Below are 19,556 nucleotides of genomic sequence, written 5' to 3' on the forward strand. Positions count from 1 at the left end.
CTGACATAGATGCTAGGAACTGACCTCAGGTCTTCTGCAAGAATATTCTCTGCTCCGAACCACTGGACCGTTCTCCAGCACCCACTCCACAGCTGACTTTCCTCCACACCAGAAGGAGGTCTGTGCAACTGCTTTAACCCTAGAGGTGGGGAGGGAGGCAGTGTCTGTAGTGACCTATTTCTCTGGTTAATTTGGTGTTTCAAGACTGTGTGAGAGGCAAGGTAGATATAATTAGTGATCGCCCAGTGTGGTGTGTGCACAGGAGTGTTTTGTCTAGCCAAGTTGTACTTGTTCTTTTTGTTTTTGTTTTGTTTGTTTGTTTGTTTTTGAGACAGGGGTTCTCTGTGTAGCCTTGGCTGTCCTGGACTCACTTTGTGGACCAGGCTGGCCTCGAACTCACTGAGATCCGCCTGCCTCTGCCTTCCAAGTGCTGGCATTAAAGGTGTGTGCCACCACTGCCTGGCGTTGTACTTGTTCTTTAAAAATTGTATTCTCAGTGTCAGTTTCAAGCTCTTTTGAGAGTTGGGTTTCCTGTCACCAGGTTTGTGAAAGGTCAGAGCAGCAGCAGGTATATTCGAACAGTGAGAACAGGATCATCGTAAGGGAAGCACCATGCGCTGCTAGGCTGCTTGGCGCTCTGTGCTCCAGCCTGGCCTGTCTCTCCTGAGGCAGGAGACCAGCAGAGGAGCCCAAAGCCCTGAGCACTGCTCCACGGGTTACACAGGGCAGAACCACGTCTTGAGTGAGGCCAGGGAGGCAGTGGGGGTGCTGTGGCCGAAGGTGGTGCATCTTGAGCTGATGCAAAGGCAGGAGAGAAAAGAACAGTGCGCTTTCCTGTCAACCGTATCAGCTCCCTGCAGAGCTGAAGGCCTTCGAACATAGGAAAGAAACCACTCCAGCTTTCAGTTTTAGCACCAGCACAGTTCAGACGAGCATCTCGACATCAGCACCATGCTTGTTGGCTGTTTAAGGGTAGCATTAATTTCTTCCTGATCAAGATTCTTAGCACAACTGTAATATTGAGGAGGTATGCGTTTTCACTGACTGTGCAGAAGTGTGAGCTCCCAATGGTGAGTGCCAGAAAAATGGGTCATCTTGCCTTTCCTTGTGTCAAGTAGAGATAACTGCACTTGAAAGCTAATAGTGCCCGTGCCCTCGCAGCCAATAGCTCTCAGCAGTGTATAAAAAGTGCCTACTCTGCATTCATTTACTTTAATCTATCAATTTTGGTGGCAGTCTGAAGTGTTCTGTAGTGTTACACTTGGACCAACCATTTGCCTGAGGACCCTGTAAATAACTAGTTTGATCTGAGGGCTCATGCTTTAGGAAGTATGGTGCCCTTTCCTCCCTCCCTAGGTAGATGTAGAAGAACTTATACTGTGTGTCCATCTGTGCTCAAGGAAGAAGATCTGGAAGATCACATACTCACAAGAATCATGGACATTCATGACCAAGTCATACAGCAATAACTGCTAATGCTTGTAGTTCATGAATATTTGCTTACATAGCTAGCTGCGTGTGCCTAGACATAAACATTTACACGCATTGTATGAGTGTAAGTGTGTAAAATGCACAGCACAGCTGACATGGTACAGCACAGGCTTTTGTGCTGCCCCCGCCGCCCCACAATGTCATCCGTGACTAGTTTCAGTGCCACTACGATGACTGAACTGTGCTGTCACATGACCACTGTAACTGGTTGTAACTAGATGATTCTATTGTACTGCTTGGTACTATGGAACCTTTGTCATTTTCTCCTTTTATAGTTAACAAGTGTGATTTACTCTAGTGCATTTTTGATTTAAAAAACATATTTTTTTCTTTTTCATTAGAAGTTGGGGCATTGGAGCTGGGATGTGAGTCCTGGTAGAGTGTGCACATGAGCGGTCGCAGGATCAATCTGCAGCACCCATGGAGTCTGAACATTGCTTCTGAGAATCTAAGTCAAGATTGTTCATTCCATTTTTATATCTATTTTGCAGTAATTTCAAGGAAAAGTTATCATTTCAAATACTAGATTTAGGAACGTGTCTATTTTCCTTCAGCAGAGTTGGCAGTAGGCCCCAGGGCCTTATGCATTCTAGGCAGGCACTGTACTAGGCTGCATCACCAGTGGAACCCCATCCTTATTCACCTCTCTCTTCACATTTTATTCTCTTTTTCACGATCTTGTCTTTCTCCTGGGCCTGCTGTGTAGGGCAGGATGGGATTTCTGCAGTGCTTGCTACCTCCTAGGAAGCTGTGACATTTACTAATTATATAAATCAGTATAGTATCATATTTACAATGAACACTGATAACCAAGGTTACACTGTGCTATGGAAAATCTATTTGATAAGTGTGGAAAGAAAAGAGAAGAATGACAATTAGAATAATTGGTTTTGGGCTACAGATGTGGCTCAGTTGGGAAAGTGCCTGTCATGCAAGCATGAGGACCTGGGGCCGTGGTGCAGAAGAGCTAGGCATGATAAGGAGGCAGTCGGGCTCTTTGGATCTCATTGGCCAGTCAGCCTAGCCAGTGACTGAGTTCCTGGTTCAGTCAGAGACTTGTCTCAGATAATATGGAGAGCTATGGAAGATAACATATCTGGCCTGCACATGCACAGTCATGTAGTGTATACACACGCACACACACGTGCACACACGCACACACACGTGCACGCACGCACACATACAGTTATCTCTTTGACAAGTATTATTTATAAATAACACTGCCTCTGTATAGCCAAGTAGATCTCAAACCCATTGTCCTCCTGTCTCAGCCTTAGAAGTGCTGGGATTGTTGTTTCTAATTAAAGTAAAAAATCTGTGTGTTACATCTGAGGAGTTGCCACAAATCAGAAGACACAGCGTACAATATATATATAGAATATGTAGTGTGGAGGGAGGTCTGGAGAGATGGCTTAAAGGTTAAGAGCACTGGCTGCTCTTCAGAGGATGTGGGTTCTAATCCCAGCACCCATATAGTAGCTCACAACCATCTAGTCTTCGGGAATCTGATGCCCTCTTCTGGCCTTCACAGGTAATGAATGAATGCATGCTCAGAGTGTATAGGCATGCATACAGGCAAAGCACATATAATGAAAAGTAAATTAAACATGTAGTGTGAAGGACAAATAATCACTAATTCTTTTATTTAAATATTTGATTTCTGGACTGGACTTTTTTTTTAATGCTATTAAATCTCAGAGTATAAATTCAGTTATTTCTATCAACATCCTAGATGTTAGGCTGGAGATTTTACTGCAGTAAATACAAAGCTTTTCTGTGCCTATAAAACAAGTTATTCAAAATTAGCAAAATGATTAAAATCAGTGTTTCTAGTTCATAAAGCCCAAGACAAGACAAGCGTCCTCTAGGCCACTACTGTTTGTAAGCGGGCACAGCAGACATGGATGGGGCTATGCATCTTTGCACTGCACTGGGGATTGGTCCTGGAAAGGTGACTGGTTACTGGCACCTTGTTACACACTGATTGCTGAAGCCGCATGCAGGACTAAGAAGACTGGAGCAGTTTCAGAAATGTATTACCCCTGCTACAATGGGCTCTACACCCACGTGCCTGCAGACACCCTATGTAGTTTTACACACACACACACACACACTTTTTAAAGGGGACATGAAGGTAGGAGGGGAGGGACCCAGGACTTGGAGGGTGGTAGTAAAGGGTGGATTTGATCAAAATGAAGCCTTTTTTTTTTTTTTTTTTAATTTGCAAGGAAAAAAAAATGAAGACGTTTGAATGCATATTGCTGAGTGGAGGAAACCAATAGGAGACAGCTACATACTGTGCGAATCCAGCTATGTGGCATTTAGGAACAGGTAGCCTATGGAGATAGTAAACATGAGGTTGTGGAGAGGGAGAGAGACATGGGTGTGCACAGAGGAGGTTAAGGTGGTGAAACTGTTCTGAATGGTGGATACCAGTGCTGCCTCAGCGGCAGTGTAGCAGAACCTTTGTCACAATCCATAGGTTCCATCAGGAAGGAATGTGAGTATAAATTCTGGGTTTGATGAAGTGGACACTTTAGTTCCGGTCCTTTGATTGGCAGCTGATCCACTGGATGGGGGCCTGGGTGTCTAGATGCTGATAAACAGAGGGAGTTGTGGTGTGTTTGTGTGTGTGTTTAGGAACTCTGCTTTCCAAATGAAATTTTCTGTCAACCTGAGACTGCTCTAAAAATAAAAGTATTCATAATGGATTCGTATTTTGATGAATTTTTGATTTCTGGATCTGGGATACTTAGCCTGCTAGTGTTAAAATAATACTGACTTTAGTAGGGATCAATACTCTCATAGTTCAAAGTTATACAGTGAGTGCAGTTCATGTCTTGGGTGTATTCTTTATGTAGATCTGGAAATGATTTGTCACGACTTACTATGTGTTTTATTTTGAAATAGTTAGGACTTCTTATCGTTGCTTTGCTCTGCCTGTGCAATGAGTATATGTTGTGGATATGTGTATTTCTGATGTAAAGGCACTACGGTGATATTTTCATCATTATGTATATTTTAATAAGTCCACAAATGTAGCTGTTTTTATAATTAATGAAATGCAAGTAGATTTAAAGTATTAATTTTATGTACTTTTATCACTGACATGTAATCAGGCGAGCTACTGTCACTTAGAAGACAAGGATTCATTGCCAAGGAGAGTGTTTCATGCTTGAGCCCATTGGCAATCCACCCTCTTTATAAAACAAGTCCTACTCACTGGGCGTGGTGGCACACGCCTTTAATCCCAGCACTCCGGAGGCAGAGATAGGCAGATCTCTGTGAATTCAAGGCCAGCCTGGTGTACAAAGAGAGTCCAGACCATCCAAGGTTACACAGAGAAACCTTGCCTTGAAAAACCAAAACAACAAAACAAAAAACAAAACAAAACAAGGTCCCACTCTTGCCCTCTCCACATAGTCTGTGCTCTAGAAGATGGCGTTGCGTTGCTGCTCATCTGTATGTCCCACAATCCAGTGAGAGGACTTGAGGTTTTCTTCTCTTGCTGTTATCAAAGGCTTGCAGGTAGCAGGTGCACAGGACAGCATGGCTGCTGCTTCACCAGCAGCGGTAGGCTTCATGCCCTGGATGCCCCCCCATCCCTTCATCCCCCATCCCCCAGGATCAGTAGCATTTCCAAGTGTGCCTTGGCTTGTTCAGGATGGTTTTCTATTGAGTATTTGCTAATACAACCCTTTCTGGGTTGATTAGAATGAGGAATAGAAATGTTAATTGGGGAGAGACAGGTAGGAAGAATGGGAAGAGTTTAAAGTTCCTGGATTCCTGAAGCCAGCATGTTGAATCATCCCAGACGGAATCTTGAAAGTCAGACAACATACATCTGTTTCAGCCTTCACCTTTGTCCCTTGGAGGATCATAAGCATAGAGTCAAAATATGAGGTCACTGTAAATAAAAAATGCCACTGAGAGCACGGGCTAGTGCCAACACTGCCAGAGACTTGGAAAATGTGTCCAGTTTGTCCATATTCACATCTGAATACAATACTTAGTGGGAATACTGAAAATGTAGTTTGCTTTAAATAGCATTCACCAGTCAGTCATGTGCTCAGAGAAACGGAAAAAGTCCAGAGAAGGTTTCAAAAGCATAGATGGTATCAGTTACATTGCAGGGCTACGCCTAGGTTGCCTGTCTCTTTTGAAGTTGACTCATAAATAAAATCCAGAATTATTGATCTTATAGTTGAAAGGAAAGCTGCAAAACATTCATTAATTTTTTCCGCATTTCTGATGATAGGGTTATACCAGTGAATAAAAGTGTTTGCCCTCAAAGTCTGGCTTGGAAGACAGTTTCTGAACAGATGCCTGTTGCTAGGTGCTGAGTCCTGGAGATAGAGCCTTTGGGTAAGAGCTGGATAGTCAGTCGGTGTGCAGGACAGGCTGGGCACGCAGGACAGGGTTCTCCAGCTCCGTGTGGTGGCTGCTGCTGGGACTAGTGAGTGACACAGGCCACACTAAGGGGACTTGTTTCGTCGTCTGCATGTGGTATGTGTGCATCTAATAGCCCATTCTGCAGCCAGCAGCTGTTCAAGTTACGCAGATATTCCAAGCCCCAGCCTCAGTTTTTGGGGGCGTGTGGTAGGAGTCCGGATATTGGAAGCAAAACTGTTAGTAATTTAGGTGAGTTTTGATCCAGTTGTGTCACTGTTATCTGAACTAATACACACTTGGCACTGGACCCAGGGTAAAGGTCTGGATCCTTTCCTCATGCTGCGTAGATCCCTCCGCCCCTTCTCTCAAGTGTCTTGCTTTGAACATGAACGTTAGAAATACCATCTTCCTTCCCTTTGGTTTCCCTGGCATCCTGTTCCATTTCTAGTGGTTACACTTTGCTCTGTGTCTTGATTCTGCGGTGCTCTGATGCCTTTGGTCACTCAGTATCCTCTGGAGTGCTGGAAGGCCAGGCTGGGCTTCGCTACTTGAGATGCAGCTTCCATGGCCTCGAGTGACCCTCCTATCTGTCCCCAAGCATCAGAATGTCCAGCACATTGATAGGACTTAACAAATGCTTGTGGAATAATTAAATGGAAAATTTGTTTTATTTTTATAAATTGTGTGTGTGTGCGCATGTGCATGCTCGTATGAGTATTTAAATGAACTGTTCTGTTGTATTGATTTCCATGTATGTACTACAGCTTGTTTTCTCTTAGGAAAATAGGCTTTTTAGATGTTATTAAACCTACCGTTTAAACTTGCCTTATGCTTTTTCAGTTCCAATCCTTATTTTGAGAGAACCAGATATTTAATAACAATGGATAGAAATTGATTTTTTTTTGTTGTAATATATGGATTGAAACATATTCTAATGTGACCACTAGCTACCTGTCAGTTACTAATATGATAGTGCAGATGGGGACCCTGCCACTGTGGTTCTGTAACCATACAAAGTGGGTACCACTGTTGCCTCTTTAAATATGCATCCAGGACATATACTTGAAACAGCTTAAATGCAAAGTGTTGTTAAAGCTAGAGGGGTTTCTCATCAGTTTATGATTTCTATGGGATTCTTACTAGATAACTGACACGTTGTTTTAAAAAACAACTAAAAAACAACTTGACTTTTTTGAACAAATGCTAGTCTCCAAAGGAGGCAGTGTATATTGGATATGGTTGGTTAGGGATCATTATAACGGACAGGCAAGGTCTCTTGTCTCCTCTGTAGCCAAATTGTAGGCCAGCTAAAATCTTGAAGCCAGATACAAAGGGTTTTGCTGAGATACTAGATTGGGAATTGGGACTCAGCAAATTGCAATCATCTTATGTAAGCGGTCAGACAAATGGATTTTAAAACTCCGATTTTCTGAAGTTCAGAAAGGTGTTCTGAAACACAGATCGAGGACTGCACAACTGTTACTTTAAGAAGGAAATTAAGTCTGGAGGGAAAGCAGCCTGTTCTGACTGCTGACATTTGTGGCCTCCTTTCATTTGCGTAAGAGGTGGACTGGCTTCTCTCTGGCTGCGTTGCCATGGAGAGGTAGTGGGGGAGGACTCCCAGGACTGCAGCCTGCCAGCCAGTGAGCCACAGAGCTGCTTCTCAGTGTGACGCGAAGAGGCTGGGAGCTCAGGTGTGCCAGCACACAGATAATGAGGATGGCTGACCTGCCACGGCTGGTAACGTGACTGTGCACATGTCTCTGACTGTGATGTGTGTGCGACTGCCCGAGTTTTGCTATGTGAATGGAGAAGGTTGTGGTGTTGTGTGTTCCCACCCTTTGGTATGACTTTCTCCACCTGATTCGAATTAATGAAGAAAGAGTTCAAACAGTTAAACCAAATATGAACCCTGATCATGCTAAGAAATTGGTTAACTTCACCTGGCTTGTTTGCATCTAGATAGCATCTTGTAGAAAGGCAGATAAATAATATATACACTCAGAAAAATCTAGTATGGTAGGCTGAGCAGTAACCGGAAAGGAATGCATTCCTAGCTGGAAATACTAACACAGGCTGTTTAGAGCAGTGCTGTTTGCCCATCCCAGGGGTGACAGGGAAACCGGAAGACGACCTCTGCAGAGCATGCAGGAGTAGAGAAGCTGGGTGATCTAGAGAAATATGCTGCATCTGTGGGCGAATTTTGATCATTGCTATTAATATTTGGGGGGGGGATAATTTAATGCCAAATAGAAAGTCATTAACAGTATGAGTTTGTAGAAGGTACTTGTTATGGCTTGGATCTACTGCCTTGATGTAAGAGGCCTGTTAGACAGGAGGCTGCATTAGTTTCTGTTGTCTTGTGTATTGGTAATTTCTTAAAGCTTTGATTTTAATTTTACTTATGTGTCTATGTTTCTGCAGAGGTATGTACATGGGATTGCAGGTGTCCACAGAGGCTAGGGGTATCAGACTTCCCGGAACAGGTTTGAAAGAATTGTTGGAACACGGTGTGGGCCCTAGAAACTGTGTGTGGTCCTTTGTAAGAGCAGAACTCTCTCTCCAGCTCCATGATTAGGATATTAATTTTAAATATGCTTTTCTTGAGGAAACACATGTATTAAGTTTATCATGTCTGAAGAAATCTAAGTGAAAGCTGAATATTAATTCTGCTTGAAAGTAAAATAGTTGAAAGTGTTACAGGTGAGAAAATAAATTGACTACAAGATATTACAATTTAGTTTTAAGAGCGATAACTTGCCGGGCATGGTGGCACATTCTTGTTACCCCAGCACTCCGGGAGGCAGAGGCAGGAGGATCTCTGTGAGTTCAAGGCCAGCCTCGTCTACAAAGCGAGTCCAGGACAGCCAAGGCTACACAGACAAACCCTGTCTCTTAAAAAAAAAAAAAAAAAGTGATGTTATTCTGTCAAAAGTAGAAAGGAAGGGTGGAAGGAAGCGCAGATAGGAGAAAGGGAGAGGTAGCTTCCATCTCTGTTGCCCTCATTAGGCCGACGCAAGACAGCCGTGAATTCAAGACTAGCCTGGGCTATTCAGTTATGGCTGATTGCATACTCTGCCTTAAATCCCAAACACTGGAGATGTAGCTTTGTGATGGAGTGCTTTCCAAGCATGTAGAGGGGCTCAGGTTTGATGCTTGTTCTCACTCGAAGAGACAGATTGTATAGAATCTAGACAATAATAAATATAATGTAAGATTTGTAGAATGTAAACATTTATGGTATCATTTACTTGGAAGTATCATTTCAACTTGAACTATCTCAGAAGCTGTTCAGTAAATGTTGCAGACTTTATATATGGAAAACTCTTCTTCAGATGACAGGCTTCCTTGGCATCTTTGAAAGTCCTGTTTCTTTTGTGCTAAATGTTGTATCTTAAAACGTTTCCTTGCTTTCAAAATATGCTGTCTAGGGGCTGGAGAGATGGCTCAGTGGTTAAGAGCATTGACTGCTCTCCCAAAGGACCCGGGTTCAATTCCCAGCACCTACATGGCAGCTCACAACTGTCTGTAACTTCAGTTCCAGGGGACCTGACACCCTCACACAGACAAACATGCTGGCAAAACACCAATGTAAAATAAATAAAAAATAAATAAATGTAAATTTAAAAAAAACAGTAATTAAAAAAAAAGAAAACATGCTATCTAAAGTTGTATTTGCAAGTTATTATATGCAGATGTTGATGCAGTCAGTTTTAATTTTCTTAATTTTAGTTCCATAATACATCTTTGAAATTGAAAAGGGAAATAAAACGAAGTGTTTCAGTTGGGAAGTATGAAGAGGGACATGTAAGAGTTTGTATGTAAGAGTTTGTATGTAAGAGTTTGTATGTAAGTGCTCATTGATGGCGTGCAACTGCTCGGGAAAGTACTCTTGCAAATGTGCTTGTGATTCAGAGTTTCACACATCGTTGTGAGGGAGATGCTATCTTCTTTCTCCTTTTACTGACGAGGAAACTGGAATTTGTTTCAGGGTCCAAGAGACAGGAAGGTGGGTGCGGATCTACAGCCACCAGCCCTCACAGCGCAGGGGCAGCGTGGCTTACATGCCCCTTCTACTTAGGTGCCTCTGTTTCCTTTGCTGAGGGAGGGAGGAGTTTTCCTTTTCATAGCTTAGTTTTCTCAAACTTGTACCAGTGAACACATGTGAGCACTCGGGTGTTGCAAGGGAAACCTCCTCCTTTGGGTTGGCTGCTGTTACCATGTGCTGTTTCAAATGATAGCATTTAAGAGACTAGGCAAAATACTTTTTACTGCCTTATTTAAACCAAAAGAGAAATAAAGAGACTATGGCAGTGTCACATGGAAACCTTCCAGCTGTCATTCATTTATTGATTTTGCACAGGGTTTCTGTCCTTCCTTGCAGTCAGCCATTTGAGCCAGCTGGAGGCTGTCCTGCCTATGGTGGGACACTGAGCAGAACTACCATCCTGTTCTTGTTAGATACCGGTTACAGCCTCTGTCCCTCAGTTGTAATAAATAAAAATGTCTCTGGAGATTGCCAGATGCTGTTTAGGGTACACTCATCCCTGGCTACAACCACAGCTGTTATGTAGGCATCACAGGCCATAGCATCGCAGGACAGCATGTTAGCATGAGGACAGTGATGAAGATGGGAAAGGTGAGACTTCACACATGAATGGCACGAGAGAGGACGATGCCATGCCCTGGCTGGTGTGCCCACATTGCACTGTGGAAAGGAGACAGGGCAGAGCACAACTCTAGCCGAAAGACCAGGAGAAGGTCTACTCTGGAGTTGGCTGCGGACACGGTACCCAAGTTGTCCGACTTGGAGAAATACTTTAAAGTTAGAATCAGGAGACTTGGGGCTTTCCATTATATTTCTCCCCTGACAAAGAATAGAGGACGCTGAGGCGTCTGCAGGACTGGCCAGCACAGGAGGGAAGACTGCTGGCAGTGTCTGGTGGGGCCCACAACTATTTTGTTGGAACATTAGAAACTACCAAATATCTCAGCCCTTCATGAGTAGTGCAGCCTTTGTCTTAAACCGCTGACTGCCATGTATAAAATGAAGTATTGATTTGCCTGGTGGCAGATTAGTTGTGATCGTGGGAAATGAAACAGGCCTAGCCTTTTCTTCTTACATATCTATATAAAGTAAATGACTGTTGGCTGTCAAATAAGTATTTTGTTATCAAGCCACCATTGTGAGGTGTATATAGATCCTTCTTATAAAAATAAAACAACACATTTCCGCCTGGGCTGGTGGATTTCTGCTTTCTTACCATACAGAGGCAGAGGGGTAGGCGTTTGGGATGCAACCTTGTAGCGAGGAGAAGCCCCCAGAATGACAGCCAGACACATGTCAGAGATCCAGAGGATTCATACAGGCAGGGAACTGAAGGTCCATCTAAGAGTGCAAGTCACAATAGACAGTGAGATGAAGACACATCAACATGTGGAGTCGAGGACAGTCTGTGTGGGAAGGGAAGGAATTATCAGCAGACATTTCTGTGAGTTGCACTTCAAAACCAGGATAGCTCCCGATCACAGAGTGGACTTCAGTGAGTGATAATGCCTAGGGCGGAAGGAGGTGGGCACTGGTGGTGAACTCACTGATACATTATTACAGTGGCTCCAGTGAGGGGCAGGACAGGCCTTCACAGGCACGCGGTGGTGAACATCACACTGAAGATAAGAAACTGCCAAGTTAGGCAGGGCACCTTTCTGGTGTACATGAGGGACACAGAACATTGTGTGTGTGTGTGTGTGTGTGTGTGTGTGTGTGTGTGTGTGTGTGTGTGTGTGTGTGTGTGTGTGTAGGTAGCACGGTTTGGTTCTCCAAGTTTACACCTAAAGTTACTGTGCCTCGGTTAACTTGGCACTTTCCAGGTTCATGCTGTGAGATTGTTTTTGGGTGCTATAGTTTGCTCTTTTAGAAAGACCAAGGGAGGCCGGGCATGGTGGTGCACACCTTTAATCCCAGCAACCGGGAGGCAGAGGCAGGCAGGTTGATGTGAGTTCGAGGCCAGCTTGGTCTACAAAGTGAGTCCAGGACAGCCAAGGCTACACAGAGAAACCCTGTCTTGGGGGGGGGGGGTGAAGAAGAAAGAAAGACTGACCAAGGGTATGGGGCCTTCTTGCCTTCCTCTGCCCTGTTAACGTCTCTCCTCCTTTGTCCCAACCCTGCCCCTCCACCGCTTCCCCATCATGCCCTCCCTTCATCTGTTCCTCCACCTGCTCTTCTGTCATCTTTATTCTCCTTTCCTATAACCTGCAACGGGCAAGGGCTTCGCCACCCCAGCCCCTAAGAAGACGCACTCTTTGTGGTTGGAACACAGTGTATGCTGCCTCCGTTCCTCTGTCTGCGTAAGAGAAGGGCCTGTGCATTGATTTTGTTCTGCTGGGTTATTTATAGCTCTGGGATTTAGAAAATAGTCAACCTTATCAGCTGTTCAAAGTAGTAACAGCACATCTCTCTGCCCTGTGCTGCCCGCCGTTGCTTCCGATGCCTTTGTGTTTGCTAATGCATTTTCCTCATGATTTGCTTAGCATGGCGTCTGTGATGCACTTAGACTCTCAAACCAGTAAGAACAGCTGACAAATGTCGCAAAGCTGTTGCAGGTTTGGCCAGTTGAGATGGGCCATGCTCACCAAGTTACAAATCTGATGACTGTTGCTTGTGGTGCTGAGGTGGCCAATGTGTCCTCCTGTGAGCCTCTTAAAAGCTCCTCTTTGCGGCTGTGACAACTCTCAAAGCATATGCATCTTCAGAATTGCTTGGCTTGGGGAGATTAGATTGAAATTCATTGCATTGCAAGGCTTATTTAGAGATTTTGGTTTGGAGGCGCTTGAACGGACTAAGAACATTCAGCGCTCACAGCTTTCCGCGAACTGTTGTGTCGAGATAACAGTGGAAAGTTACAGAAGATTGACACATGGCATCGCTGGGATGATGGGTTCATGTCAAGCAAGGGTGGGTTCATATTATATATAGCGAAATATGTATATAACACACATGTATGTACAAAATATACAAACTGTTATTTAGGTTAATGGCTTGAAAGATGATGTTAATGACCCAGAGCAATTTTTTCCCTTAAAATGTGACTTCATACATTTTAATAGGCAGATTTGATGATAATGTTTTATAAATACTCGTTATTTGAAAAACCAGCTTAAGGGCTTTGTCAGGGGCTAGCCAGTGATAAAGAGCTGCTTTCTCTTAGTTAATGGCTGGCCACTAGTAATACATGGCTGAACCTCTGAGTTTTAAGCTTTAAAAAGATTTTTCTGTTTTTAACGAAGTATATCATTTAGTAGCTGATACTGTTTGCATTTGAAATTACAGCAATTGTAGGAAATTAGTGGTCAGAAATAGATACTTAATCTATTTATGGTCATCCCCATGTGAAACAATGAAACCCATGTGACCTTTCCCTTGTGCCTCACATGAACATCCAGCTGTCCTCTCATTTATCACATGGAGAGGATGGCAATGGCTATTTCAAAACGTGTGTGTGTGTGTGTGTGTGTGTGTGTGTGTGTGTGTGTGTGTGTGTGTATGTATGTGTATTTGCATGCACCCATGCTGTGTGTGCCTTGTTATAAAAATTTAATTTTTCCCTGCTCTTGAAGAGCCATGTACTGTGTAGAACCATGAGGAGCCACCACATTCATATGATACCAGTGTCTGGATTATTGGGCATGCCAAGGGCTGTATGTCCAGCGTGGTGCTACGGACAGTGGTGAGAAACACTGCCTGGCCTCTTCCTTGAGGACTCCAGGTCTGGTGTAGGAACTTGTAGTAAAGTGAAATGACCACTGTGGAAAAGAGACAACAGGTCTCAGGAGCTGTGGGAATGAGCCTGAGTATGGCCACCAGCTTTACCTCAGAGCTCTAAAATGCTTGTGTTCTGGCTGGTTGTGACCGCAGGCCCCCACATAAAAGTCACACCAGTAGTTGATGACTGAAACTGTTAGACCCAATCTGTTGTTTCAGCTTCTTTCCCCACTCGCACCACCTACACACAGTGTTTCACATCCTCTTCTGGTTCTCAGGCTTGAGGGGGTATCATTTGGAAAACATGCCAGTTGGGTTACATTGAAGTCAATGACATAAATCCTCAGTGACCTTGGAATGATGATTGGCATTTTGACTAAATTAAATGTCTGTCTACAGTATTTATAATAGTATTATGGTGGTTAATCTTTTTAACTTGATGGGGTTTAGAATCACCATGGAAACACACATGTGGGCATTTTTAGATGGGATTTGCTACATGAGGTTAATTGAGGTGGGTCTACCAACGTAAATGTGGTGGCATCAGTCTGGGGCCTGGGACTGAATAAGAGGGAAAAAAGGAGCTGAGCACCACATTTGTCTCACTGCCTCCTCACACTCCTGCTACCAGGATTCCTCAATTCTTCCGTCCCATCATGGTACAGGGTATCCTTGAGCCATGAGTCAAAACAAGCCCTTCTTCATGTATTCATCATAGCAACAAGGAAGGTAACTGATGTGGTATCTTTGCCCTTAAAAAGTAAAATACTACCAAATGGGAGCAGCCAACAGACGCTACCTAGTAAAAAATGTCACTTCTCAAATACCTGCAGTTTTGAGTAAAAGCCACACGCAGAAAAAACATAGTCACCTGACCACTTACAAAGTTTGACTTTATAAAAACCTACACAGTTTTAGACAATTATTGAGTCCTACCCATGTGGTCAGTACCTTATGAGTTTCTCAGTGATATCTTAATTTTCTTGTAAGGCTGCTAAAACAACAATAAATAGTAATTTATAAATGAATGTGTTTATGTAATATGAGAAGTAATTCTATTTTAAATATAATGTACATTTGAAAATAACAAAACTTTCAACTGCTATAGTAACAAAATATGACAAAGTATATTTAATGGATTCTAGTCCATTAAAATAAATGAGAAATGTAACTCTGAATTCCCCGTCAGAATTCAAATGTCCGTCTGTGAGCAGTGCACAGTGTTCTGTGCAGCTTTCGCTCTGACATCTTCCCCTGGAGTAAGGTCCATCCCGTGTCCTACACTCCAGGTTCTTTATCACATGTGTGCTTGACTTTCCATCCATAAAAATCCTTAGTGATTTTTTTTTTTTTTTTTTTTTAGCCATTTTTTTTCAGTTAGTTATTAACCTATTGATTCCGACCGCTTACAGCTGACTCCCACCCCCTCCCCATTATTCATAGCCGATGACAGCCCAAGACACTAATTGGATGCTTAAAATGTAAATAATTTTGAACCTTCTGTATCTGATGTTGGTTCTTATACATACACTTACTATACAAAGTTTTAAATTGTCAATTAGGGATGATAGGAATTTACAATTACTAAAGTAATAGTCGTAACAATATACTATAATAAAGTTATCTACAACTTAGGAATTATTTCTGAAATATTCCTTCTAATATTAGGTAACGGAAACCAGATGAGAGAAAGCAAAACCACAGTTAAGGGAGGATTGTGTATAAATTCTATGAGGTGCTGGGAACAGGCCACCTGCCCTCAGGGATTGAAGGCGGGAGATCATTGGGCCTCTGGCCTGTTTCCTGGATGCTATGGCTCCTCTCTGCTTAGTTCCCAGGACCCTTTGCTCGTCCTGGCAGCTGCTCACAGCTTTATGCTTCTCACATGTTCTGTGCTCTCCTGCGGCACACTCTGCCCCCCTCTCTTGCAGGATGTCTGCACTGCTGAACTCTCCCTCAGCCTTTACACTTTGCCTTGTCTGTCAGGAACAGGAGAAACCAAAAAGTGCTCACATCAAAGAAGGTGCTTTCAGGTTTGGAAAGTTCATGGTAGACAACTCACTGGCTCTTTGTATGTAGTGTGTGTTAGAAAGCAGAAGCTATCGGTTGTTTTGTATCAGGTAGTATTGGTCAGCAAATGATTTCAGACTCAAATGATGCAAGATTTGGGCCTGCAAAGTTTGCTGTCATAGGATGGCCTGGGCCTCAGGGCGTTTTCAGAAAGCTAACATTCTATCTTGTATTTTATTTATAAGTGTGTTGTTTTTGTTTGTTTGGTTGAGAATGCTAGTTACTTCTTAAATTGAACCAAAGTATAAAGTTGAAGCAACAAAGAATCTGAATTCAGCCCCCTGAAAACAAACAAAATAAAAGCTAGGAGCGATTATGCGAGATTTCAGTCCCAGCATTGGGGAGGCAGAGATGTGTTTCAGGGAGCTTCAGGCCAGAGACCAACCCTCTCAAAGAAGGGGGAAATAAAGGTGGACAGCACTAGCGAAACCACCTTCCTCCCAGGGCTATTCCCGAGGCTGTCTGCTGGTGTGTGTATACACACACACACACACACACACACAAATAACACATGCACACACTCACATGCACGCATGCATCCACGTGCTCTCGTGTGCACGCATGCACACACACACACACACACACACACACACACACACACACGGGCACATATGCATGGCGCACGCACTCAGTCAGATGGACCAAATAAGTTTGTTTACTTTCTCCCTTAACTACATTCTCCTTATGAATCAGGTTGTAAACATCTCAGAAAGAAGCAGGTGGCAGTCCTCTAGGCTTGTGAGCCTCTCACAGATTCATGTTCCCCTTGCCTTCTCACATTTGAAAAGCTGGTAAGCAGACTGGAGCAGGCAATGGACCCCAGCTAGTGTTCTCGGCCACAGGTATGTCTGCCCCCCTCCTCGCTGCCCTTTCTCATCACCCTGAACCAGCCCCTTTTAGCAGTGCTTCTAACATCCACGAGCATTTTCCCTCAACTTTTGTTCATGTGGAGTTACCTTTTTTGGGCTGAAAAGTTATAAAATTTGACTTTTTAAAAACTTTTGTCATTTGAAACCGTGTCCCCTCTGGTGTGTGTGTGTGTGTGTGTGTGTGTGTGTGTGTGTGTGTGTGTGTGTATACACGTGTGTGTGTACACATGTGTGTCAGTCTCTTGGCTGGCAGTGAGCTTCTGGGCCTTGCCTGTCTTTGACTCACAGTACTGGGGTAATAGGCACCTACTGCCATAAGGAATTTTATGTGGTGCTCATGACCCAACTCACGCTGTACAGCAGGCACGTTACCCACCTGTCCTCTTCCCATCCCTCTTTCCTGTCCCTTATATTCTATTTAATGTCACATGACACGTGTAGTGTTCTTTGCAGTCATTTTTGTGATTCTCCAATCTTAACTGGATCTGTAGATGTTTTCGACCAAAATTAGGGAAACTTTAGCCAATATTTTCCTCTTCCCCAGTTTTTCTAGGGCTTTTCTTTTCCTTTCTAGCTTTCTCCCTGTGTGCCGTATTGCCATGGTCCATATGCCTCAGTTTTCTAGGAGTTAGAGAGCTGCATGCACAGGGTTGCAGCTCGGGACCACCACTGCCTGGTGCTGTCCTGGCCTCAGGCCATTCCAGCCACGCACTGCTTCAGCTGCTCTAGGATGTGTCGTCAGGTGCAGTGTTTGCCTGGCCACTCGGAGTTGCGCTCTCGTGCGAGTATTTCAAACAACAGGCAAGGATCCAAGGCTGTGTTTATGGGTTCTGGGTGTCCTCTGCCTTCTTGTCTGTGATCTCTCACCACCATTGCCAGGCTGTGGCTCTTGCTCAGCCCATTAAGACTTGCTCTTTGCTTGAACTGGGTTCTCAGCAGCTGGTGATCACCCTTAGATAGAGGACATTTACATGTGATCTTACTTGGTTTGCTTCTCATCATTAAACATCAGCTCATAGTGTTTTCTTGTTTGTTTTATTTTGCTTTTCTTCACCTTGGGTTGTTTTCCAGCATTTCCTTTTTTCAAAAACTTTTGCAGGAAATTTTATCAATAATATAAAGATTTGACCCATTTATGTCATTGTACCATTCTCCAAGTCCCAAATGAGCAGATACTGAGTTGTGCAGTGCCAGTACCATTCTGATTTTATGCAGGTAAGAACTGTCCGTTGAACACTATCAGCCATGGGTCCTGTGGGTCATGGAGCAGACGGGAAATCTCTCCTGCACAGCTACTCTAAACAAAAGGAGGTAGTGGCCTGAGCCACTCTTGAGGCTGTTGCTGAACATTGTATGCCACATGGAAGAAGCAGAGTTGCCTGCACTGACAGCCTCCCTCCTTCCCTTTTTATTCCATCTGTGACTCTACCCTAGTGAATGGTGCCATCTGCATTCAGGGACGGTCTTCCCCCAGTCTTATCTCACATGCCATGTCAAATCCAGAAGTCTCAAGTATATTTGAACGAACTGCTGGGTGCCTCTTAATGCAGTCAAGTTGGCGATCAAGGCTGCCCGTCATGTGTTGTAAGTGCTCATACACAGGTCTGTTTTATTTGATTAAAGTTGTTTCTTTTGTGTTAGAGCCTACATTCTCAAGGGAAGTTGCTGCCCAGCTCCAAGCTTTGTGTTCGTGGGCTCTGAGGAGAATGCGATGGTCTGCACTAAGCATAGCTGCGGGTTCCTGAGTGATGCCTTTTGTCTTGTGTGTTCTCTCCCACTCTGTATGGCTTACTGTGTGGTTGCAGCAGTGTGCTATAAAAGGAACAACTTATGCATTTCACTTCATACTTCTACCACATGCCAAGAAATAGTTGGCGTTCAAAAGATTTATATTTGGGGAGACATCTTTTCAACCAAGAAAGATGAAAACAAGCAGAAACCCTAATATTTTGTTGAGCTGGGAAAGATGTGTCTTTAAAACGTCACTTAAGTGTGGTGTGGTGGCCCACACCTTAATACCAATTTTTGGAAGGAAGAGGCAGGTGGATCTCTGAGGTCAAGTCCAGTTTGTTCTACATATTAAGTCCTAAGCCAGCCAGGGCCACATAAAAAGCAAATGGAAAACAAACAAACAAATAAGCTCCCTGCCTCAAAAAACCCCAAATGATTAATAAATAATATATTATAATAAATAAGATAAAATAATGAAATCTCACCAAGAAGGATGGTGGCAATGTAGTTTAGGTCAGTATTGGTGCATCCTGTGACTTGTTGGGAAAACCTTTATACTGAACAGATTTTTAGTAGGGGTGTTCCTAGTTCATCCTGGGTTTTTTGTTTGTTTGTTTTTGTTTTTAAATTACCACTTACTGTAACTGGAATGATGATAGATCAGTATGGCAGAAAGTGGAGGTGTTATTATATACAACCAAAAAAGAACAATAAATCTGTATGATTTTACGTTTCTTTATTTTTCAGGTGCTATACTGTAAGTACTTAGACATGACAGCACTTGCCAGTGGCTAACTTGGGCTGGCGTATCATTTTCTTCTCATACTGTAAGCAAGTTAAATTTCATAGTTAGATAATTCAAACTCAGTGACAGGTTTAAAAAGGTAGCAGAATGAAGAATGAGTCTTTTCTCCAGGTCCCAGGTTCCTTTCCCAACTGTGAGTGTATACTGGCCTATGTATCTTTTCGTGCACATGCACACCCTTTTGTACAAACACACACTCACACTCAGCACACATACATTTTAATACTGCTTTCTTTTCTTTCTTTTTTTAACTTTGTATCTTAGAAAGTCTCCAGTCTTCATGTTCTTTTGTTTGTTTTGTGTGTGTGTGTATGTGTGTGTGTGTGTTTGTGTGTGGGGTATGTTTTGCTGTTATCTGTAGACCAGGCTGGCCTCAAACTCACAGAGGTCCACCTGCCTCTGCCTCCCTAAATCCTGGGATTAAAGGCATGTGTCA

General features: G+C 43.4%; 1 protein-coding gene across 2 annotated transcripts in view; it reads left to right on the top strand.

The window, feature by feature from the left end:
* The window catches only part of Hivep1 (HIVEP zinc finger 1), a 125,857-nt gene that overhangs the window by 34,581 nt on the left and 71,720 nt on the right, over positions 1–19,556 (top strand). The window contains exon 3 of one of the 2 annotated variants that reach the window (XM_051170473.1): positions 18,019–18,168. The exons of the other annotated variant lie outside the window; for it this stretch is intronic. Within the exon in view, the coding sequence (XP_051026430.1) occupies positions 18,019–18,168 (150 nt within the window). The remainder of the gene's footprint in view (positions 1–18,018; positions 18,169–19,556) is intronic. 2 annotated transcript variants of the gene reach the window in all.

Source organism: Acomys russatus, chromosome 3 (assembly GCF_903995435.1).
Source record: "Acomys russatus chromosome 3, mAcoRus1.1, whole genome shotgun sequence".
Taxonomy (NCBI): Eukaryota; Metazoa; Chordata; class Mammalia; order Rodentia; family Muridae; genus Acomys; species Acomys russatus.